The sequence below is a fragment of the Pan troglodytes genome, chromosome 9 (assembly GCF_028858775.2).
Source record: "Pan troglodytes isolate AG18354 chromosome 9, NHGRI_mPanTro3-v2.0_pri, whole genome shotgun sequence".
NCBI lineage: Eukaryota > Metazoa > Chordata > Mammalia > Primates > Hominidae > Pan > Pan troglodytes.
In genome coordinates, this window is record NC_072407.2 from 5,398,494 (window position 1) to 5,421,361 (window position 22,868).

Consider the following 22,868-nt stretch of genomic DNA (forward strand, 5'->3'; position numbering starts at 1 on the left):
ATGTGCGTGTGTTTGCAGGGTTCTGTGTGTGTTTGCACATCTGCTTGTTTGCATGTGTGTTTGCAGGGTTGTGTCTCTGTTTGCATGTGTGTGTGTTTGATTGTGTATGTATTTGCAGGGTTGTGTGTGTGTCTGTTTGCATGTGTGTGTTTGCAGAGTTATGTATGTTTCCATGTTTGTGTGTTTGCAAGGTTCTGTGTGTGTTTGCATGTATGTGTATGCAGGTGTGTATGGGCTTGTGTGTTTGCATGGTTGTGTGCGTGTTTGTGTGTGTGCTTGCATGGTGTGTGTGCTTTGTGTGTGTGCTTGCATGGTGTGTGTGCTTGATGTGTGTGTGCGCTTGTGTGTGTGTGTTTGCATGGCACGTGTGTGTGCTCGTGTGTGTGTTTGCATGGTGTGTGTGCTTGCATAGTGTGTGTGTGCTTGCATTGTGTGTGTGCTTTGTGTGTGCTTACATGGTGTGTGTGTGCTTTGTGTGTGTGCTTGCATGGTGTGTGTGTGTGTGTTTGCATGGTGTGTATGTGTGTGTGTGTGTTTGCATGGCGTGTGTGTGTGCTTGTGTGTGTGTGCTTGCATGGTGTGTGTGTGCCTGCATGGTGTGTGTGTGCTTGTGTGTGTGTGTGCTTGCATGGTGTGTGCTTGCATGGCGTGTGTGTGTGTGCTTGCATGGTGTGTGTGTGTGTTTGCATGGTGTGTGTATGTGCTTGCATGGCATGTGTGCTTGTGTGTGTGTGCTTGCATGGTGTGCGTGTGTGTTTGCATGGCGTGTGTGCGCTTGTGTGTGTGTGTTTGCATGGTGTGTGTGTGTGCTTGCATGGTGTGTGTGTGCTTGTGTGTGTGTGTTTGCATGGAGTGTGTGTGTGTTTGCATGGTGTGTGTGTGCTTGTGTGTGTGTGTTTGCATGGAGTGTGTGTGTGTTTGCATGGTGTGTGTGTGCTTGTGTGTGTGTTTGCATGGAGTGTGTGTGTGCTTGTGTGTGTGTGTTTGCATGGAGTGTGTGTGTGTTTGCATGGTGTGTGTGTGCTTGTGTGTGTGTGTTTGCAGGGTGTGTGTGTGTGTGCTTGTGCGTGTGTGTTTGCATGGAGTGTGTGTGTGTTTGCATGGTGTGTGTGTGTGTTTGCATGGTGTGTGTGTGTGGACTGCTACTGCTGCCATGTCGCTGCAGTTCAATGGGTTTGTGCGTTGTGATCACATGGTCCTGCCCGCAGAGCTGAATGGGCTATTGCAGTTTCCTTGGGTGAGTCCCAGGCTGTGTGTGGGGTGAGTGTGGGGCCTTTCTTGCACCGTTTAGCCTGGCACGCGTTGCCCTCTGTCTCTCTCCCAGGACCACATTCAGGTGCCAGGGCCTTTAATCCTGTGTCCCTCGTCCTACTTACTCCCTCTCCCCAGACTGTGGGACAGGCACCTGGGGCGCACTGTGGGGGCTCTGAGATGCAGGTGGGTGGGCCAGGCCTGCCGAGGGGAGGTGAGGTGAGCAGAGCCCTTTGAGGGTGATGGAGCTTGGCTGGCCCCATGGCCCGAACCCACCTGGCCTAGGGGCGTGGCTCAGAGCAGGTGCACACAGGGCTTATTCACCTGTGCATTCTTCAAACAGTCCAGGTGTGAGTGTGAGGCTGTGAACACACCGGGGGTGTGTCTGCCAGGTGGGGCCCTGGACGGGGTGTCCCCCAGCACCTCTGGGTTTCCAGCCCCCAAAAGTGGGTGTCTCTGGGCCCACCTGCTCCTGGAGCTGGGCTTGCACTGGCCCTGGGAAGACAGCCTCCCCTGGGCATTTTGGGGAGGCTGGGCCCAGCCCATGCCTCGTGGCTCAGCTCCCCTCAGCCAATACTTTCGAGACATGTATTTCGAGACATCCCTGGAGACATGGCCAGTATATTTGTATTTTATATGAACCCGGAAGGCTGGACCTGAAGAGGCCCCCCTGGGTGAGGGAGCCAGGCTGAGCTCGAGTTCCCCAGGGCCTCCAGCAAGAAAGGCACCCAATGCCTCCTTACAGGAGGAGCAGGCACATGTCCACAGAAGATCTGAAAAGACCCCATCAAAATATTAGTGGGTGTCTTCTCAAGATGAGGGGGGCAATTTTCGCTTTACATTTTGTTCCAATTTTTTATTGTTGTAAAAAACACATAACATAAAGTTGACGTTTTTTGCCACTGCTGGGTGCACAGTGCAGTGCTGTTAGGACATTCACACTGCCGTGCAGCCCGCAGAGCCGCCATCTCCAGAACATCTTCGTCTTGCAGAACTGAAGCTCTGTCTTGTTAAACACCAGGTCCCCACTCCCCGTGCCCAGCCCCTGCCCGGCCCTGGCGGCCACCATCTGCTTTCTGTGTGTGTGGATTTGGCGGCCCCAGCCTCTGGTGTAGTGGAACCACGTGGCGTTTGCCCTTCCGTGGATGGCTTGTCTCTCCAAGCCAATGTCCTTGGATCCGCCTACACTGCCGCCTATGCCAGGGCCTCCTTCCTTTTGGGGGCTGCTTGGTGCTCCCCGGCACAATGGGCCTCACCTTGTTTTCCCCCAGATTCGTGGACAGACACCAGGCTGCTTCCACCTCTTGGCTCTGGTCAACAAGACTGCTGACCCTGCTTTCAATTCTTTGTGATTTTGCACTGAGAAAAATACCTTTTAAATGCACGGTCAGAATTTGGTGGACGACACCCCACCCTGCGTATGCATTTGGTGGACGCCCCACCCTGCGTATGCATTTGGTGGACGCCCCACTCTGCATTTGGTGGACGCCCCACCCTGCGTATGCATTTGGTGGACGCCCCACTCTGCGTATGCATTTGGTGGACGCCCCACCCTGCGTATGCATTTGGTGGACGCCCCATCCTGCGTATGCATTTGGTGGACGCCCCACTCTGCGTATGCATTTGGTGGACGCCCCACTCTGCATTTGGTGGACGCCCCACCCTGCGTATGCATTTGGTGGACGCCCCACCCTGCATATGCATTTGGTGGATGACGCCCCACCCTGTGTTGATGCCCCTCTGTCCTCCCAGGGGTCAGAGGTGCTAACCTGTGCCCCAATGCCCTGGTTGGTCTGGGCCCCTGGAAACCACAGCGAGGGCAGCATGCTCTGGCTGGTGCTCTCCCCGAGGCCGACCCGGATGGGGATCCATGGTGCGCATGGCCTGGCAGGGCCCCCCACCAGGGAGGGGCAGCATGTGCACAGTGGAGCAGGGGGGCGGGGGGACTGCGGGGGACTAGCCGGCAGCATCCCCTGACTCTCATGGGCCTTTGGGGCTACCAGGGTCAGGGGAGGGGCCCAGGAAACTGGCTGGGCGATGGACTGAAGGGGATCTGGGGTCCACAGGTCTGCCCCAGAATCTGTGATCCCCTGAGTCTCCAGCCCCAAATTACTCACAGGTGCATGTGCACTCAGGGGCCCTGCTGAAGGTGCCTGGGGTTCAGGAGATGTGAGGGCAATAGGGGAACCAGAGGCATGGGGGCCGAGGGGTGGGGGGAGGGGGATGAGGAGGCCGGGGCTCCCAGGAGCTGAACTGGACCCAGGCACAGGGGAGCCCCCAGCATGGAGCATCGCCACCCGCCCGCCCGCCTGGGAAGATGAAGATGGAAGCAGGTGCAGATGAATGGCTCTGCCACATGGGAGGCCCATGGAGCCAACAGCCACTCCTGGGGGTCAGTGTGGCCCTTGCTGTGGACACGGGTGCAAGGAACTGACGCTTTGGCCAGAACCGTGGGCCTTGGGGGCCAGAGCTTCAGTAGCCCAGGCCAGATCTTGGGAGGAATTCTGTTTGTCCAGTGATTCAGAGAAAATAAATAAACGTAGGAAGGCTCCAGATCACGCAGCCCCGCCACAAAATCAAATTTACTCTGCCCCCTCCCTGCCCAGAGGGCCCGGCAGGGTCTCAGCTCCCTCTGGGCAAGGGCCACCCAACCCCGCCAGGGGTACGTCCGCCATAGCTCTCCCTCGGGCCCCCTGGTAAAGTCGGGAAGAAATTTAAGCCTCCTTCCTCCTTATTGTGTAAGTTCCTGGCTTGGTAAAAATCCGCCGCCGACGCCTGCTCTTTCTGTCAACAGCCTCTGATAATTCATGTGTCAGTTTCCCAGCCCCGCCCAGGGTGCCTCCCCTTCCAAAGCTGGAGCGTATCCTGGTCCCAGCGCTGAGAAACTCTATTGTCTTTCTGTGAAATCATTCTCCAATTCCCACACGAGGCCCTAATCAGGCTTCCTGATTCTGCCACGTCCCCCAGAACATGGGCTGTCAGAGGCCCGGCCAGGGGCTGTCCTGGACCCCACGGCCCACCCCGGCCTTGGCGAGACTGAGGGTCACAGGTGCTAAGCTACCATCATTTTCTGAACCACCAGGCATGAGAGAGGCTATGTTCAGAGCGTGGAAGTGGCAGAAATGGCAGAACATGGTGGCTCCACCCCGTTTTGTGGATGAGGACACAGGCACTTTGCAGGCCCCCAGTGGCCCCAAGTCTAGGAGGAGGGTGGGGCGGGCTGGCACTGAGCTCACCTCTGGACCCAGCATGCCTGGACGCTGTGGGGGTGCATGGCTGGGTTCCTCCTAGGGCAGCAGGGCTCTGAGCAGTGGGCTTTAAATGAGCCATTTAACAGATGGTACAGGAGGGTAATGCACGGGCTCAGGGCCCCACAGCGGGAGCTGCTGGAGTCCTACGCCACCCCCCGCCTGGAAGGGAAGATGTCTGCTCCACAGAGCCCTGGGGTCCCCTGTGGGCAGGGTGTGTGGAGCTGCCCTCCCCTGGTCTCCCCAGGACAGACCCCCGCCCTCCACCCCAGGTGCCTTAGGGTGGGCGTGGCCTCCCCAGGTCCTGCCGCCAGAGCCAGGCTGACCCCAGCGGCCCTGCAGGTCACCTCCTAGGGGCTGTGCCTGGAAACTGGGATGGAAGCGACAGGCTGGGGGCAGACTGTGAGCCCAGCCCAGGGCTTGCGATGTTGAAACCAGTGCTTCCCTCCCCTGCTCACCTGGCCAGTAACCACCGGGCTGGGGGTTCCTGGCTGGGCTCAGGCCGGGCTGGGGGCCTCTCCTGATGCTGCTGGAGGGCAGACTGGGCCAGGTGCCCCCAACAGTGTGCGCTCGGCCTGGTGGGGCTGAGAAACCTGGAACATACACACCTGTGGGGGTGTCTAAGGGGCTCCCAGGGAGTTCTGGGGGGTCCTGGGGAGTCCTTGGGAGCAGGACCCTCTTCACTCCCTCCTCCAGGGGAAGTGGCCCTGGGGCACCTCAGGCTGTTCCCCCAGCTCTGTGGGGCCGAAGTCATCCACAGGGGGCTTTCCCCACCGGATGTGGTGCGGGCGGTGGTTAATCTCACTTGAGTTAGTCACCCAGGACAAACGGCTAACCGACACAATTCCTCCCAAGTCCAGGGGGCCGGAGGCGGGGTCAGCACCTGGCGGCAGGAGACAGTGCTGCCCTGGGATGCGGCCGGGCCTCCCTCCGTTCCCAATCCTTTTGTCTCTGTGGCAACACCTGGCTGGGAGTTCCTATCAGGCCCGTGACCCCCGCCCTTTCTCCAGTGCCCTCCTGTCTGCATTCACCTGTCAGATCCCGGGGAGAGAGGGGCACTGGCGGCCGCCCAGGACCAGAGCTGTGGGGCCTCCTGCACCAGAGTGCAGTGAAGGTTTGTGGGCTGCCGTCCCGGCGGAGCCCACGTGCCACCCCCATGCACAGCCTTCCTCCTGCACATCCCACAGAAGCAAAAGCTCCCACCTGCCCGGCACTGTCCCCGCCCTGGGGACCCTCCTGCAAGCACTTTCCAGATGACAGGCAGCTGCTGGTCCCAGGCACACACCTTCCCTGAAGGTGCCTCTCACCTGAGGGTGCAGGTTCAAGTCAGGAGGGTGGACTCCTGCCCGGTGGGGTCATCACCCTTCTCAGGGGCTGAGGCAGGGTCTGCTTTAAGGGTTGCACCTGCTTTTCAGACACCGGCCCCCAGGCCCCTGCCGCAGCCCCACCCGGACCACATGCGCAGCCGTGCCCGCTAAGTGGTCGGCGCTGCGGGCAGGGTGGCCGGGGCATCAGGGTTCCGAGATGCAAGTGCTGTGCTTGGCTACCACAGGGGGTCGGGAGCTCACGGGGGAAGAGTGATCCTGATTTTGAGGCCAAGTCGCTGGTCTTACACCTGTCCTGGCTGCCGGTCTCAGAGCTGACACCGGCCCCAGGCTGGGGGAAGGTATCCAGCCGGCCTGGCCAGGGCCCCTGCTGGGAGGCAGCAGGAGGAGTTATTGTGCTGGATGGGGGTTGGGAGCTGAGGGGACTGGAGATGGCGTGGAGCCCTCCGGTGGGTGGGACTCCCGGGCATATGCTGAGAGCTTTAGGCCTCAGGGAGGGTTCCCAGGAGGCAGGTGGCTGCGCCACGGCTCGGCCGGCCCTGCCTGCACCCTCTGAGAGCCCCCAGCAAGGCTGCAGTGACCACCTCAGATTCCCCTCTGAGGCCTGTGGTGTGGCCGGGACTTCACTGCCCCTGGGGACACACAGGAAATGCCCACAGGGCTCAGAAACAAGGCCCAGTGGGTTTTCTGGAAAGTTCTGGGTGTGTGGAGCCTGGGGCTGTAGGCTCTGGAACTGTAGGCACTGGCTTCAGGCCTCCTGAGGCCTCGGCCTGGTGGGGTTTTCATGGGACCAGGCGGTCAGCCTGTGGCCCATGCCCAGGGGTTTTGGGTGCCTGAGCCCAGGCCCCAAGAGGAAGCCCAGCACAGCCAGGGGTCACCAACACTGGTGGGGGGAAGTCACCCCAGCTGGACCCCAGCAGCGGCCCTGGGTGACGTCTGGCTGAGGGAGGAGAAAGCTGTGGCTGGGGCGGCAAGGCCTGGGTGGCCAGTTGGCCAGGTGCCCCGGGGCTTGGCCCAGCCTCAGACACGCAGGGGGCACTCCCCTCTGAGGGCCATGCTGGTGACTCAGACTGTTCAGAGGTCACGGTATGGACTGGGCCAGTGACTCAGGCCTGTCCTCTGCTGGGGGCTGGACACTGACTCACCCGCTGCCTCCTGTCTATCTGAGGGTGTAAGGAGGCCAGGCCTTCAGGCACTCACATGCGGCCCTGGCCAGGGTCCCGGTCACACCTGCAGACCCTCAAGCCCTTCCCTATGCCCCACTGACATAACCACCTGGCCCTGGGATCTGGTCCCACCGCGGGGCCCATTGTCCACTACCAGGACCCTCCTCTGCCTTCATCAGCACCAGGCGACCTGGTGTCCACTCCTGGGCCAGGGCAGGGGAACCGTGGCTACACCTGGTCGAGTCAGACCTCCTGAAGCACCAGTGGCTGGGGTGGTCCACCTAACCCTGTCAGCCGCTCAGCCTTAAATGTGATCACTTACTCAGTCAGTCGTCACCCACTCACTCACTCACCCACTCACTCACCCACTCACTTATTCACCCATTCACTCATTCATTCACCCATTCACTCACTCACTTATTCACTCACTCTCTCACTCATTCATTAATTCGCCCATTCACTCACACTTTCACTCACTCATTCACTCATACACTCATTCACTTATTTACTCACTCATTCACTCACTCATTAATTCACCCATTCACTCACTCACTTATTCACTCATAGACTCATACACTCACTCACTCATTCACTCACGCATCCACTCATTCACTCACTCATTTACCCACTCATTCACTCACTCACTCATTTATTCACCCATTCACCCATTCATTCACTCACTCACTGACTCATTGGCTCATTCCCTCACTCATTCACCCATTCACTTACTCATTCACTCACCCATTTATTCACTCACTCACTCATTTACTCATTCATTCACCCATTCACTCACTCACTGACTCATTGACTCATTCACTCATTCACCCATTCACTTACTCACTCATTTACTCATTCATTCATTGACTCATTAACTCATTCACTCTCTCATTCACTCACTCACTGACTCATTAACTCATTCACTCTCTCATGCATCCACTCATTCACTCACTCACTGACTCACTCATTCACTCACTCATTGACTCACTCATTTGGTTATTCACTCATTCACTCACTCACTGACTCATTCACTCACTCATTCACTGCTCACTTATTCACTCTTTCACTATCTCTTTCATTCACATTCATTCATTAACTCAGTCACTCACTCATTCACTCTCACTCATTCACTTACTCATTTACTCATTCACTCATCTATTCATTCACTCATTCACTCATTCATTCACCCATTCACTCATTCATTCACCCATTCACTCACTCACTTATTCACTCATAGACTCATACACTCACTCACTCATTCACTCATGCATCCACTCATTCACTCACTCATTTACTCACTCATCCACTCACTCACTCATTCATTCACCCATTCACTCAATCATTCATTCACTCACTCACTGACTCATTGACTCATTCCCTCACTCATTCACCCATTCACTTACTCATTCACTCACCCATTTATTCACTCACTCACTCATTTACTCATTCATTCACCCATTCACTCACTCATTCACTCACTCACTAACTCATTGACTCATTCACTCACTCATTCCCCCTTCACTTACTCACTAACTTATTTACTCACTCATTCACTCACTCATTCATTGACTCATTAACTCATTCACTCTTTCACTCACTCACTCACTCATTCACTCACTCACCCACTCATTGACTCACTCATTCACTTATTCACTCATTCACTCACTCACCCACTCATTGACTCACTCATTCACTTATTCACTCATTCACTCACTCACTGACTCATTCACTCATTCACTGCTTGCTTATTCACTCTTTCACTATCTCTCTCATTCACATTTATTCATTAACTCAGTCACTCACTCATTCACTCTCTCATTCACTTACTCATTTACTCACTCATTTACTCATTCACTCTCTCATTCACTTACTCATTTACTCACCTGTTCACTCACTCGCTCACTCATTCACATTCATTCATTTTAACTCACTCATTTACTCATAGACTCACTCATTTATCCACTTACTTATTCACTACCTCATTCATTCACTCACTCAATCATTTTCCCTTTCCCCACACTCCTGCCATATGTGAAGTGCTCTTTCTCTAGGCACCTGGGCTAAGACAGGACATGGGGAGGGAAAGGCACAGAAATGGAGAAGTAGGCAATCATAAAGAGCTTGGGACGGGTCCCTAGAGAGCTGGAAGCAAGTGCTCAGAACAGCCTTGAGGCACCTCTTTGACCCTAACCCCTCTGCAGCAGGACAAAGGGCCCAGCCCAGCCTCTCCCTTTCCTGCCATTCCTCCCATGGGAGACCTTCTGGTTGGACGCTCCACATGGGCAGTGGAGCAGCCGACCTTGGCTGGGGAGTGTGTGGCTGCCTGGGAGGGAGAGTCTAGCCACAGTGTCCAGCCACACACCTGTGGTCTGGGCAAGTGTTCATCACACAACAGCACCTTCTCAGCCAGAGCCCTTCAGGCCAAAGACTCACTGGGACCTTTCTGTGCTGGGACTGCTCGGACCAGTCAACAGCTTCCTGTCCAGAGGGTACTGAGCATTCCTGGATCTTGGTGGCCAGAGACCATCATGTGACTTGAACTGGCCCTGCCCGCCTGGGGCCAGGAGACAGAAGCACAGGTGGACTCCTGGGCAATGCTGGGAGGGGGCTGCATGGTGAGGGAGGGGTTCTATCACTTGCCTGGAGGCTGCTGCCAGGAGACCCTCTCCAGGGAGGGTGAGGCTGGCTGGCGCTACTTCAGTGGCAGCATGTGGCTGGCCTGAGGGACGCCTTGGCTCACTCACTCCTCAATCACTCATTCACTCATTCATTCACTCACTCAATCATTTTTCCTTTCGCCACACTCCTGCCGCATGTGCTCTCTCTCTAGGCATCCGGGTAAGACAAGACATGGGGAGTAAAAGGCACAGAAATGGAGAAATAGGTGACCATAAGGAGCTTGGGATGGGGCTGGGGCTGGCCTCTCCCTCCCAGGCAGCCACACATTCCCCAGCCAAGGTCGGCAGCTCCACTGCCCATGTGGAGGGTCCAACCAGGAGGTCGGCCATGGGAGGAATGGCAGGAAAGGGAAAGGCTGGGCTGGGCCCCCCGTCCTGCTGCAGAGGGATTAGTGTCAAAGAGGTGCCTTAAGGCTGTTCTGAGCACTCACTTCTGGGCACCAGGAACTCACAGGCTACTGGGCATGGCACGGTGCCCAGGGAGAGTCTAGGGTGGGGTATGTGGGGAGGACCCCTGCAGGCCAGGGCTTGGGGGGGCCCTCGGAAACTGGGCTCTACCCGGCAGACACACCCATCTCCGCCTGCCACCGGCCGCTGGCCAGCCCGCAGTGAGCACCCACTGTTTACTTGGGTGAGGGGGAACCACAGGCCCCGCCCTGCCCACCCACGTGAAGCACGGGGCTGGAGCCAGCTCTGGGGCTACAAAAAGCTCCTGCCACCTTGGGTCCCTCCTCAGAGGCTGCTGAGGGACAGGGCACTCTTCCCCGCCGTCCACACGATGAGTGTTGGCCGGAGGAAGCTGGCCCCGCTCTGGGCCCTGGCTCTCGCTCTGGCCTGCACCCGGCACACAGGTACGGCTCGGCCCCTGGCCGCTCTACTGGTCCTGGGTGGTGCGGTACTGAGTGGGCCTCAGGCAGCTCAGTCTTTGCCCTGGGTTCCGGGCAGGCTGCATGTGCCATGAACGGCTCCCAGCAGCATAGCCCCTGCCTGTGGCCTGGCCACCAATGAGCAGTTTCCCCTTGTGGGGTTGGGAAGGGATCTCTGGGCTTCGGGGACATCTGAGGCTGGGCCATTCCCTGAGGCAGGGAAGTAGGAACTCAGATCTCGGGCTTTCCCTCCCAGCCTGGATGCCTGCACCTGTCCCCAGAAGCCGACAGCACCCGGCCCACAGTATCTCCAGCTGCTCATGGCCCCTGCTGGGCCTGGTCGGGGCATCAGCCCCAGGCACCTGCCCTTGCACACCCCACACATGCCCAGTTCACCAGCTCACGTTCCCTGTCTGGGCCTCGATGGGGATCTCCTGCGGTGGGGAGGTCTCAGCCTCTGAGCTGGGATGTGATGGTGAGGTCCACAAGGGAACTGTTTCACCCCCGGCCTGAGGCTAAGAGGGTGATGGGGGAGGCTCCAGGTCCTGTGGTCTGGACTGCCCCTTGCTGGGCCAGCAGGTCCCTTCCTCTGCTTCTGAGGGACACCTGGGACCGGGTCTGCTGGTGACCATGTGCCCCCATGGGGTAATGCCTGAGGTTGGAGGGGGGTGGGTGCTCCTGGGCTCCTGGAACAGCAGGGCAGGGACCTCAGCACTGCTGAGACTGCCACATGGCCCACCCAGGTCCCTCGCCCAGCCCTGTCCCCAGCCTCTGGCCCTCTGCCAGGCAGTCTCAGAGCAAGAAGAACCCTCTCCCAGTGTCTCCGTGCCGCCCTCCGCTGTGGCCTAGTCGGACTCTGCCCCGCCGTCCCTCGTCTGTACCACCCTCATCTCAGAAGCAGGAATTCTGTCCCGGGGCTGCTCCCAGGAGAGGGCGGCGCTGGGGCTGGGGTCTGCGGGGGCTCAGAAGGTGGGGGCAGGCCTGGGCCGGGACTAGATAAGTGAGGCTCAGGCCGTCATCTCCGTCTCCCCCACAGGGCTTGCAGATGCTAACGCCCCCTCCGCCCACTGACGGATTTGATGCTGTGGGCCCCACTGGGGCCAGAGGGTGTGAGGGCGAGGGGGGTCTCCCAGCCTGGCCTGAGGACCCCATGCCAGTTGCGGGAACTGGAAAGCTGGGGCTGGGGTGCAGGCGAATCACAGCTTTCCCTAAGACCTCTCTCTGCAGGGTCCTGGGCTGGGCCGGGCGCCCCTCCCACCATGCTGGGGCTGTGCGGGGCTGTGCGGGGCTGTGCGGGGCTGTGCGGGGCTGTGCGGGGCTGTGCGGGGCTGTGCGGGGCTGGGGTCCAGTCCCACGATGATGGTGCTGTGCGGGGCTGTGCGGGGCTGTGAGGGGCTGTGTGGGGCTGGGGCTGGTCCCACCATGCTGGCTCTGTGCGGGGCTGTGCGGGGCTGGGGCTGGTCCCACCATGCTGGCTCTGTGCAGGGCTGTGCGGGGCTGTGCGGGGTTGTATGGGGCTGGGGCTGGTCCCACCATGCTGGCTCTGTGCAGGGCTGTGCGGGGCTGGGGCTGGTCCCACCATGCTGGCTCTGTGCAGGGCTGTGCGGGGCTGTGCGGGGCTGTGCGGGGTTGTGTGGGGCTGGGGCTGGTCCCACCATGCTGGCTCTGTGCAGGGCTGTGTGGGGCTGGGGCTGGTCCCACCATGCTGGCTCTGTGCAGGGCTGTGCAGGGCTGTGTGGGGCTGGGGCTGGTCCCACCATGCTGGCTCTGTGCAGGGCTGTGCGAGGCTGGGGTCTGATCCCATCATGCTGGTTCTGTGCAGGGCTGTGCGGGGCTGGGCCGGGCTGAAATCTGGTGACATTCTGCACATTAGCACAGTCTCTATGGACCCTGGAGATCAGCCTCCTGCAGGGTCTGCTGCTTGCAGGGAGGCAGGGTCCTCCAGGTGGTCTTGGGGCCGACCCCTCCCATGCCTTTGACTGCTCCAGCCCCTCAGTGGGATCACTGTACTGGACAGGGGTCCCAAGCGTGGCAGCGTGGAGGCCAGGGCCTGGCACGCTCGGCAGTGAGTGGGAATGAATAGATAGGGATGCCAGATCGGGGCGAAGGGTCCTGACGCCACCTGCTCCATGGGGCCAGGCTGAGGAGATGCTCCTGGAGGGTCTGGGCTCAGACTTCAGACTCACGTGGACAGAGGCCTCCTAGGACCCCCCAACCCAGCACAGAGAGAGCCCTCGCCACGGGCCACCCCCACGCACTGTGGCCTCCCATCCCTCTGGTGTCCACGCTGCATCTGTGGCCGCAGCCTGAGCCCCCTCAGCCACCCTGCATCTGGGCTCAGCCCCCCTCCTCTTTCTGCAGGCCATGCCCAGGATGGCTCCTCCGAATCCAGCTACAAGCACCACCCTGCCCTCTCTCCTATCGCCCGGGGGCCCGGCGGTGAGTCTGAGCGTCCGGCCCCCACCCTAAGCCTGTCAGATTCCACCCTCCACCGTGTGGCACGGCCCCCAGGGCCACTGGTCTTAGGGTGGCTCCCCAGCTGGCCACTGCTGAGGACCAAACCTGGGGGGACAGGAGGACACCCCCACATCCATGGCCCTGGTCGGTCACACTACCTGCCTCTCCTTGGGCCAGCCCCCTGCAGCGCTTAGGCTCTGAAGGAGCTGCAGGGCGGGGCAGATTTGTTGTGCCTGTGTCCCGTGGGAGCCGGTCACCCTCCGGGGATCTGGAGCTGGGTCCTGCCTTGGTGTCCCCCCCGTTCACCTCCTGACGCTTCAGCAACACGGGCATCTCCCTTGGCGCCGGCCGTCCCCATGTGGCTCGTGCTAGCGGGAGCCCGTGGAGGCCCAGCAGCCCTGGCAGAGGCAGGGCAGGCAAGGGCAGCCAGGGCAGGGGGCTTCGGGCAAACTCTCAGATTGCATTTCTCCAAATCGGGCCAGACAGGCCTAATCTCAGCACCTAAGAGATTGTCTTGAGCCGCTGATGCAGACTCAGGTTCTGAGGCCCATGGGTATGTGAGAGCTGGCAGCCCCTGGGGACTTCTTCCTGGTGACAGCCGGGAGGAATGAAAAAGTCACCGAACGCAGGGTGTGTGGCCACAAGTACACAACGTGCAGCTGGTGAGTGGGTGGGAGGGGGCCCAACACGCAGCAGAATCCGGAGTCGGCTTCGGAGCCAGGAGCTGGGACCTGCTGACTCTGGAACGTCTCCTCTGGCTGCGGAGCCCCCGCCCCACGTGGGGCCGTGCGTGCATCCTACCAGCCCCTGTCTCCGCAGGGGTCCCGCTCCGTGGGGCGACTGTCTTCCCATCTCTGAGGACCATCCCTGTGGTACGAGGTGAGTGGAGCCCGGAGGCCTGGGTGGGGAGGGGTCATAGCTTTGCTGAGCTCCCCGCTCAGGCCTGGAGGTGCCGGGTGGAGAGGGGCCCCAGCTTTCCGGGTGACCACTGGGTGGGTATTGGAGCCAGAGGGCCCAGCATCTCCCTGCACACGTTTCTGGGACTTCCCAGACGCAGGAAGGACCCCTGGGTGCCCCGTCCAGGGCAGCAGCACCTGCTGCAGGACCCTGGGGAGTGGCAGGAGGTACAGGGCAGAGGCAGGGGGTGCGGGGCGAGGACGAGGGCGACGCCCCCAAACGCCATGCTGCTTCCACCGCAGCCTCCAACCCGGCGCACAACGGGCGGGTGTGCAGCACCTGGGGCAGCTTCCACTACAAGACCTTCGACGGCGACGTCTTCCGCTTCCCCGGCCTCTGCAACTACGTGTTCTCCGAGCACTGCGGTGCCGCCTACGAGGATTTTAACATCCAGCTACGCCGCAGCCAGGAGTCAGCGGCCCCCACGCTGAGCAGGGTCCTCATGAAGGTGGATGGCATGGTCATCCAGCTGACCAAGGGCTCCGTCCTGGTCAACGGCCACCCGTGAGTCTGGGTTCTGGGATGGTGGGGGCCACGCGGCGTGTGGGGTGGCATTTCTGGGTGGTCACGGGGTTTCGCGGTCCTGGGAGGGATGTGGACTTCTCAGGAAGCCCCTGAGAGCGGAGCTGGACATGGGCCCTCCCTCGTCCCCCGAGTGGCCCACCTGCCCCTCCTGGGATTGCCAGGCTCTTATTCTGCCCCTTCCTAGCTCCTCGTGACCCCCGAGCTCCAGAGGTCAATGTCCCCATCCCAGACGTGACTTCACGGTCACGATGACCGTGTCACATTTGTGACCGCAGGCATCTGCCCTGCCTGGGGTCTCTCCTCACTGTGCTCCCAGCCCCTCAGCCCTGCCTTCCTCCGCAGGGTCCTGCTGCCCTTCAGCCAGTCTGGGGTCCTCATTCAGCAGAGCAGCAGCTACACCAAGGTGGAGGCCAGGCTGGGCCTTGTCCTCATGTGGAACCACGATGATAGCCTGCTGGTGAGGCTGGGTGGGGGTGTCCCGGTGTGCAACTCCAGCCCTCGAGGGCCGGCCTGCTCCCACAGCCTCTCCGGAGAGGGTAGAAGGTGCCCTGGGCCCAGTCAGGGTCAGACTCCACTCCACACAGCAGGCAAGAACAGGTGCCCAGACACCAATGGTGTCCCGGGGTCTGTGCTCCCAGGATGGAGACTGCTTTCGGGGGTGTCTCTTCCGTGGGCCTCGGCCCCTCCTCGGAAATCTCAGGCTCGAGCCTTATCTGTCCATCTGCTCCTGGTGGGGATGGGTGTCTGATGTCTCTCCCATTGCAGCTGGAGCTGGACACCAAATACGCCAACAAGACCTGTGGGCTCTGTGGGGACTTCAACGGGATGCCTGTGGTCAGCGAGCTCCTCTCCCACAGTAAGGCCCTACATCGCCCTCAGCCCCTTCCTCAGTATCCCCTGGGGGCTCAGTGTTGTGTGCACACACACCCTCCGACACTCCGGGCACACACATGCACAGATACACGGATGCAGCTGCCCTCCCTCCTAGCACAGCACACACGTGCACACACGCGATCCCGTAACACCGGCCTGTCTCAGGAGTGCAGGCGGGGAGCAAATCGCCCATTGGGCCCCTTGCTCTGTGTGGCTGCTCTGGGTGGCGACCCCTGACTGCACGCCCTCTCCTGAAATGACAGACCTGCCTCCTTCTTGGTCTTTGAGTCTCTGCCACCAGGCAGTGGCCTTGCAAATGTGACCTGCACCAGCCAAGGCCCCACTCCCCGCCTCCCCCTGCCAGGCCCATGAAGCCCCATACAAGCCCCGAGTACAGGGTGTCCCTCTGTGGGGAACTGAGTCTGCCTGGGTGTCCAGCAGCCCTTGGCAAGGCAGGCTCAGCGCTGGGTTGGCTGGGTTCTGTGGACTGGGAGGTGTTCAGGCTCCAGCCAGCCTGGCAGGAGGAGACCAGGGTCCTGGGTCAGTTGAGGCCTCAGCCGGCGGCACCCTGTGGCCCGGACACCAACCTCCTGGGCTGTTTCTCCCAATCATTCCAGACCCCCTGAGGGTCCCAGCAGCATGCATGGGGTGGCCAAGCGGGTGCAGTCAGGACAACTCAGGCATCCAGATGGGGCAGGAGCCACCGATGGCCCTTCTAACCCCACCCCAGGGACCCGGCCCTGGGGGCTCTGCTGCTCGGGTGCTGGGCTGACGGGTACCGGGACCTGCAGGCAGAGCCCACCTCTGTGCTTGCCGCAGACACCAAGCTGACACCCATGGAATTCGGGAACCTGCAGAAGATGGACGACCCCACGGAGCAGTGTCAGGACCCTGTCCCTGAACCCCCGAGGAACTGCTCCACTGGCTTTGTAAGCCTTGGAGGGAACAGAGGGCCCAGCAGGTTGAGCAGGAGGGGTTGTGAGCCTGGGAACCGGTCCAGATCCCCCACCGAGGACTCAGACGGGCTGTGGCCTTTGTCCTAGGGCATCTGTGAGGAGCTCCTGCACGGCCAGCTGTTCTCTGGCTGCGTGGCCCTGGTGGACGTCGGCAGCTACCTGGAGGCCTGCAGGCAAGACCTCTGCTTCTGTGAAGACACCGACCTGCTCAGCTGCGTCTGCCACACCCTTGCCGAGTACTCCCGGCAGTGCACCCATGCAGGGGGGTTGCCCCAGGACTGGCGGGGCCCTGACTTCTGCCGTGAGTGTCCCGGCCCCCTGTCCCCCAACCCCTTTGGCAGGGAGGGCAGGGGCAGGCGGACGTGAGCCCTCTCTCTGCCTCCCGCAGCCCAGAAGTGCCCCAACAACATGCAGTACCACGAGTGCCGCTCCCCCTGCGCAGACACCTGCTCCAACCAGGAGCACTCCCGGGCCTGTGAGGACCACTGTGTGGCCGGCTGCTTCTGCCCTGAGGGTGAGGCTCCCCCGCCCCTGGGAAACACAGGTGCACCCCGGCAACTAGGGGGCTGTGCTCCCATGGCTAAGCCTCAGAAGAAGGACCCCAGTCCTAGTGTCCCGGGCCCCTGAGGCTGACTGAGGCCCCTGTCCCGGGCCCCTGAGGCTGGCTGAGGCCCCTGTCCTGGGCCCCTGAGGCTGACTGAGGCCCCTGGCTTGAGGTGTCCCGGACCCCTGAGGCTGGCTGAGGCCTCCGTCCCGGGCCCCTGGAGCTGGCCGAGGCCCGTCTCCTGGGCCCCTGAGGCTGGCTGAGGATCCTGTCCTGGGCCCCCTGAGGCTGGCTGAGGCCCCTGTCCCGGGCCCCTGAGGCTGGCTGAGGCCCATGTCCTGGGCCCCTGAGGCTGGCTGAGGATCCTGTCCTGGGCCCCCTGAGGCTGGCTGAGGCCCCTGGCCCAAGGTGTCCCAGGCCCCTGAGGCTGGCTGAGGATCCTGTCCTGGGCCCCTGAGGCTGGCTGATGCCCCTGGCTTGAGGTGTCCCGGGCCCCTGAGGCTGGCTGAGGCCCCCGTCCCGGGCCCCTGGAGCTGGCTGAGGCCCCAGCTCGCTGTAGGGCTGCCATGTTGTTCCCCTGCAACGCCCACTGCGTGGACACAGCAGGCGCCCATCATAGGCCTGCCTGACCCCTGCAGGGACGGTGCTTGACGACGTCGGCCAGACCGGCTGTGTCCCTGTGTCAAAGTGTGCCTGCGTCTACAACGGGGCTGCCTATGCCCCAGGGGCCACCTACTCCACAGACTGCACCAACTGGTAGGTCCCAGCCCCCCTCCAGGCCCCCAGGATGTGCTATGGGACAGACCTGCTGGGGGTTGCGACCCAGGCCGGCAGGCGCCCTCGTCTGGGCTACGGTGTAGGCAGGCCTGGGTGAGACCCGGTCAGCCTCCTGACGCGGAGGCTGGAGGCTGGTCTCCTGGGGCCGGCACCCACGTGGCACCATCTCTTGCTGTCAGCACCTGCTCCGGAGGCCGGTGGAGCTGCCAGGAGGTTCCATGCCCGGGTACCTGCTCTGTGCTTGGAGGTGCCCACTTCTCAACGTTTGACGGGAAGCAATACACGGTGCACGGCGACTGCAGCTATGTGCTGACCAAGGTACGGCCTGGCTGCCTGGGGTGCTCGCCGGACAGAGGGGGCCCACGGCCAGCCTCCCACAGGCTCCCCCAGCTCGGCTGCATGTCACTGCTGCCCCTGGGGTCACCCTTGGGGGTCCCCGATGTTGAGACCTCAAGGAAGCACTCCAGCTCCCCAGCGCTAGTCCTCACAGGGCCATGAAGGCTGCAGATCAGAGCCTCCAGCACCCACCCAGCATTGGGCCTCACCCAGCACTGGGCCCTCTGCACCTTGGGCTGTTTATTTAACAGACTTTACTGTTGAGAATAGTTTTAGGTTAACAAGGAAATTGAGCACAAAGTACTCCTGCCCCAACACACAGTGTCCCCACGATGAGACCCTGCACCCAACACACAGTCTCCCCAAGATGAGACCCTGCACCCAACACAGTCTCCCCAAGATGAGACCCTGCACCCAACACACAGTCTCCCTATGGTGAGACCTGCACCCAACACACAGTCTCTCCCAGTTGAGACTCTGCACCCAACACAGTCTCCCCAAGATGAGACCTTGCACCCAACACATAGTCTCCCCCGATGAGACCCTGCACCCAACACACAGTCTCCCACGATGAGACCCTGCACCCAATACACAGTTTCCCTATGATGAGACCCTGCGCTGGGGTGGAGGCTGCACTGGTACCCTCACCTCCCAGGTCATGGTTGACGTCAGGGACCCTCGTGGTGGTGAAATTCCACGGTTAAGACAGATGTGCAGTGTCTTGTTCCTGCCAGGAAGTTTCACGCAGACAGCTCCACTGCCCTGAAACCCCTTGGAGCTCCTCACCCCTCTCTCGCCCAGCCCCTGGCAGCTGCTGGCATTTGCACCTTCTGAGTGCTGTCTTTCCCAGAGGGTCCTGTAGTTGGCGTTGCAGAGTGTGGCCTCCCCAGGGTGCATGCAGATTTCTGTGTGTGCCTGGGTGTCCACACCTGGGGGCCTCCAGCACACCTCCCTCTCGGGGACTGGGATGGTGGAGTGGGGGTTTCTAGTGAGGGAGAGGAGCACAGCCGGGTGGACGGGCAGGGCCAGGTGGGCTGGGCGTTGGATGGAGTGTGAGGACCCCTGGTGTGTCGTGTTCCGCAGCCCTGTGACAGCAGTGCCTTCACTGTACTGGCTGAGCTGCGGAGGTGCGGGCTGACGGACAGCGAGACCTGCCTGAAGAGTGTGACACTGAACCTGGACGGGGCGCAGACGGTGAGTGGAACCTGGCAGGGCAAACCCCGGGAAGAGGGAAGGGGCCTGTCTCTTCTGCAAGTCCCCTCTGCCCAAGCCCTTCATCCCTGGCGTGAACAGTGAGAGGCGGGGACCCTCTGGCAACACTGGCTGTGTCCATTACTTATGGGTCCACGTGACTGTCCCTAAAGGGAGAAGCTCAGGGCCGGGCCTCCCGGGCCGCCATACCTGACCCAAGGGGCCCCAGGAAGGAGGGACTGGGCGCACCTGCGGCCAGCATGGCTTCTCCACTGAAGTCAATTTATGTTTAGTTAATAACTTTGGTTTTCACTGAAGAATGAAAGGCATGGTCCTCGCAGAAAATTCAGAAAATCAGGCGAGCACAAGGCCACCTTGTAGGAGCCGCAGCTGCGGGGAAAGGCCTCCCAGGCACCTGCAGGCACATTTCACAGCCTCCGGGGGGCTGAGGTGCCGCAAGCCTGCCCCGCGCTCACACATCTGTCTGGCTGCCCTCAGGTGGTGGTGATCAAGGCCAGTGGGGAAGTGTTCCTGAACCAGATCTACACCCAGCTGCCTATCTCTGCAGGTGAGGGCGGTGGCCTCTTCCCCACCCTGGGGCTGCCTGGGGTCCCGCCCCACACCCCCCAGCAAAACCCTTGTCCTTTGTGTCCCCAGCCAACGTCACCATCTTCAGACCCTCAACCTTCTTCATCATCGCCCAGACCAGCCTGGGCCTGCAGCTGAACCTGCAGCTGGTGCCCACCATGCAGCTGTTCATGCGGCTGGCGCCCAAGCTCCGTGGGCAGACCTGCGGTAAGAGGGCTGCCTTCTGGGCTTGGAGCCCACCCACTCTGGCCAGGGCGCATGGTCCTCAACCTGCCTAACCCGCCCCCAGGTCTCTGTGGGAACTTCAACAGCATCCAGGCCGATGACTTCCGGACCCTCAGTGGGGTGGTGGAGGCCACCGCTGCGGCCTTCTTCAACACCTTCAAGACCCAGGCCGCCTGCCCCAACATCAGGAACAGCTTCGAGGACCCCTGCTCTCTGAGCGTGGAGAATGGTACGGGTGTCCACGGCTCGCCTCTGTGCTGGCCGCCTGGCGCTGGTTCACCCGCTTCCATTTGGCACTGCAGGCAGCGAGGCCGGCCCTGCGTGTGCCTGTGAGCTGGGTGGGGTGGCTCACGAAGGGTCCCAAGGACAGGCTCATGGTGGGCGCCCACCCCGGCTTATGTGGAGCTTCAGGAATGTGGGGCATCTGCTTCAGGGTCAAAGAAAGGGTGCAAGTCTCTGTTGGTCAACATCGGCCCTGACCGCCTACCCCTGCACAGAGTGGGGTGGTGGGGACGTGGGGAATGGATTCACCCACTCACCCACCCATTCACCCACTCACCCACTCACCCACTCACCCATTCACCCACTCACTCACCTCACTCGCCGACTCAACCATTCACTCACCCATTTGCCCACTCACTCACCTCACTCACTCACCTCACTCACTCACCCACTCACTCACCTCACTCACTCACCCATTCACCCATTCACTCACTCACTCACCCACTCACCCACTCACTCACCCATTCACCCATTCACCCACTCACTCACCTCACTCACTGACTCAACTATTCACTCACCCATTCACCCATTCACCCACTCACTCACCCACTCACCGACTCAACCATTCACTCACCCATTGCCCACTCACTCACCTCACTCACTCACCCACTCACTCACTCACCTCACTCACTCACCCACTCACCCATTCACCCATTCACTCACTCACCCACTCACCCATTCACCCATTCACTCACTCACCCACTCACCCACTCACTCACCCATTCACCCATTCACCCACTCACTCACCTCACTCACCGACTCAACCATTCACTCACCCATTTGCCCACTCACTCACCTCACTCACGCGCCCACTCACCCATTCACCCACTCACCTACTCACCCACTCACCCATTCACCCATTCACCCACTCACTCACCCACTCACCCACTCACCCATTCACCCACTCACCCACTCACTCACCCACTCACCGACTCAACCATTCACTCACCCATTCACCCATTCACTCACTCGCCCACTCACCCACTCACCCACTCACCCACTCACCTACTCACTCACTCACTCACCCATTCACCCACTCACCCACTCACCCATTCACCCATTCACCCACTCACTCACCCACTCACCGACTCACCCATTCACCCACTCACCCACTCACTCACCCACTCACCGACTCAACCATTCACTCACCCATTCACCCATTCACTCACTCGCCCACTCACCCACTCACCCACTCACCTACTCACTCACTCACTCACCCACTCACCCATTCACCCATTCACCCACTCACTCACCCACTGACCGACTCAACCATTCACTCGCCTATTCGCCCACTCACTCACCTCACTCACTCACCCACTCACTCACCTCACTCACTCACCCACTCACCCATTCGCCCACTCACCTACTCACTCACCCACTCACCCATTCACCCACTCACCTACTCACTCACCCACTCACCCATTCACCCATTCACCCACTCACTCACCCACTCACCGACTCACCCATTCACCCACTCACCGACTCAACCATTCACTCACCCATTCGCCCACTCATTCACCTCACTCACTCACCCACTCACCCACTCACTCATCCATTCACACACTCACCTCACTCACTCAACTTACTCACCCACTCACCCATTCACCCACTCACCCACTCACCCACTCACCCACTCACTCACCCACTCACCCATTCACCCATTCACCCACTCACTCACCCACTCACTCACTCACCTCACTCACTCACTCACCCACTCACCCATTCACTCACTCACTCACCCACTCACTCACCCACTCACCCACTCACCCATTCACCCATTCACTTACCCACTCACCCATTCACCCATTCATCCACTCACTCACCTCACTCACTCACTCAACTTACCCACTCACCCATTCACCCATTCACCCCCTCACTCACCCACTCACCCACTCACTCACCCATTCACCCATTCACCCACTCACTCACCCACTCACCCACTCATTCACCCACTCACCTACTCAACCACCCACTCACCCACTCACTCACCCATTCACCCACTCACCCACTCACCCATTCACCCACTCACGAACTCACTCACCCACTCACCCATTCACTCACTCACCCATTCACCCACTCACTCACCCATTCACCCACTCACCCACTCACTCACACACTCATCCATTCACTCACTCACCCATTCACCCACTCACCCACTCAACACTCACTCACCCACTTACCCATTCACCCACTCACCTAGTCACTCACCCATTCACCCACTCACCTACTCACTCACTCACTCATCCACTCACTCACTCACTCACTCACTCACTCACTCACTCACTCACTCAGTCATTCACTTCGCCTTCAGAGCTTGGGCGCCAGCCGTGGGGAGGTGGGATCCCATTTGCTGGTTCTGGCCTTCTTCCTGCAGCCTGGGAAGCCAGGGTCCAGTGAGCCCAGTGGAGGGGCCAGAAGGGCCTCGGTTTATCTGTCCACAGTGGTGGTCACTAGCGTCCCTGGAAGGCGGCACTGTGAGAGGCTGTGAGGGGCTGGGTGGGACATGCAGGAAACAAGAAAAGCCTCGGTTCTGGATGTTGTACCCTGCGTTTGGGGGAGCTTTTCCTAGGGGAGGGCGCCACACCACCCGGGCTGAGTGTGTAGCAGGATGAAGGGCCCAACATCA

At 60.4% G+C, this 22,868-nt stretch overlaps 1 protein-coding gene across 1 annotated transcript in view; it reads left to right on the forward strand.

Annotated features, from left to right (window-relative positions):
- Window positions 1–10,418: 10,418 nt before the first annotated feature.
- The window catches only part of MUC5AC (mucin 5AC, oligomeric mucus/gel-forming), a 43,220-nt gene continuing 30,770 nt past the window's right edge, over window positions 10,419–22,868 (forward strand). Inside the window, 16 exon segments of the mRNA XM_063783583.1 lie at window positions 10,419–10,516; window positions 12,873–12,944; window positions 12,947–12,970; window positions 13,808–13,867; window positions 14,188–14,449; window positions 14,813–14,927; window positions 15,236–15,326; window positions 16,163–16,272; window positions 16,387–16,600; window positions 16,688–16,813; window positions 17,482–17,599; window positions 17,800–17,938; window positions 19,040–19,150; window positions 19,646–19,715; window positions 19,805–19,942; window positions 20,025–20,189. Of these exon segments, the coding sequence (XP_063639653.1) occupies window positions 10,444–10,516; window positions 12,873–12,944; window positions 12,947–12,970; window positions 13,808–13,867; window positions 14,188–14,449; window positions 14,813–14,927; window positions 15,236–15,326; window positions 16,163–16,272; window positions 16,387–16,600; window positions 16,688–16,813; window positions 17,482–17,599; window positions 17,800–17,938; window positions 19,040–19,150; window positions 19,646–19,715; window positions 19,805–19,942; window positions 20,025–20,189 (1,888 nt within the window). The 5' untranslated portion in view covers window positions 10,419–10,443.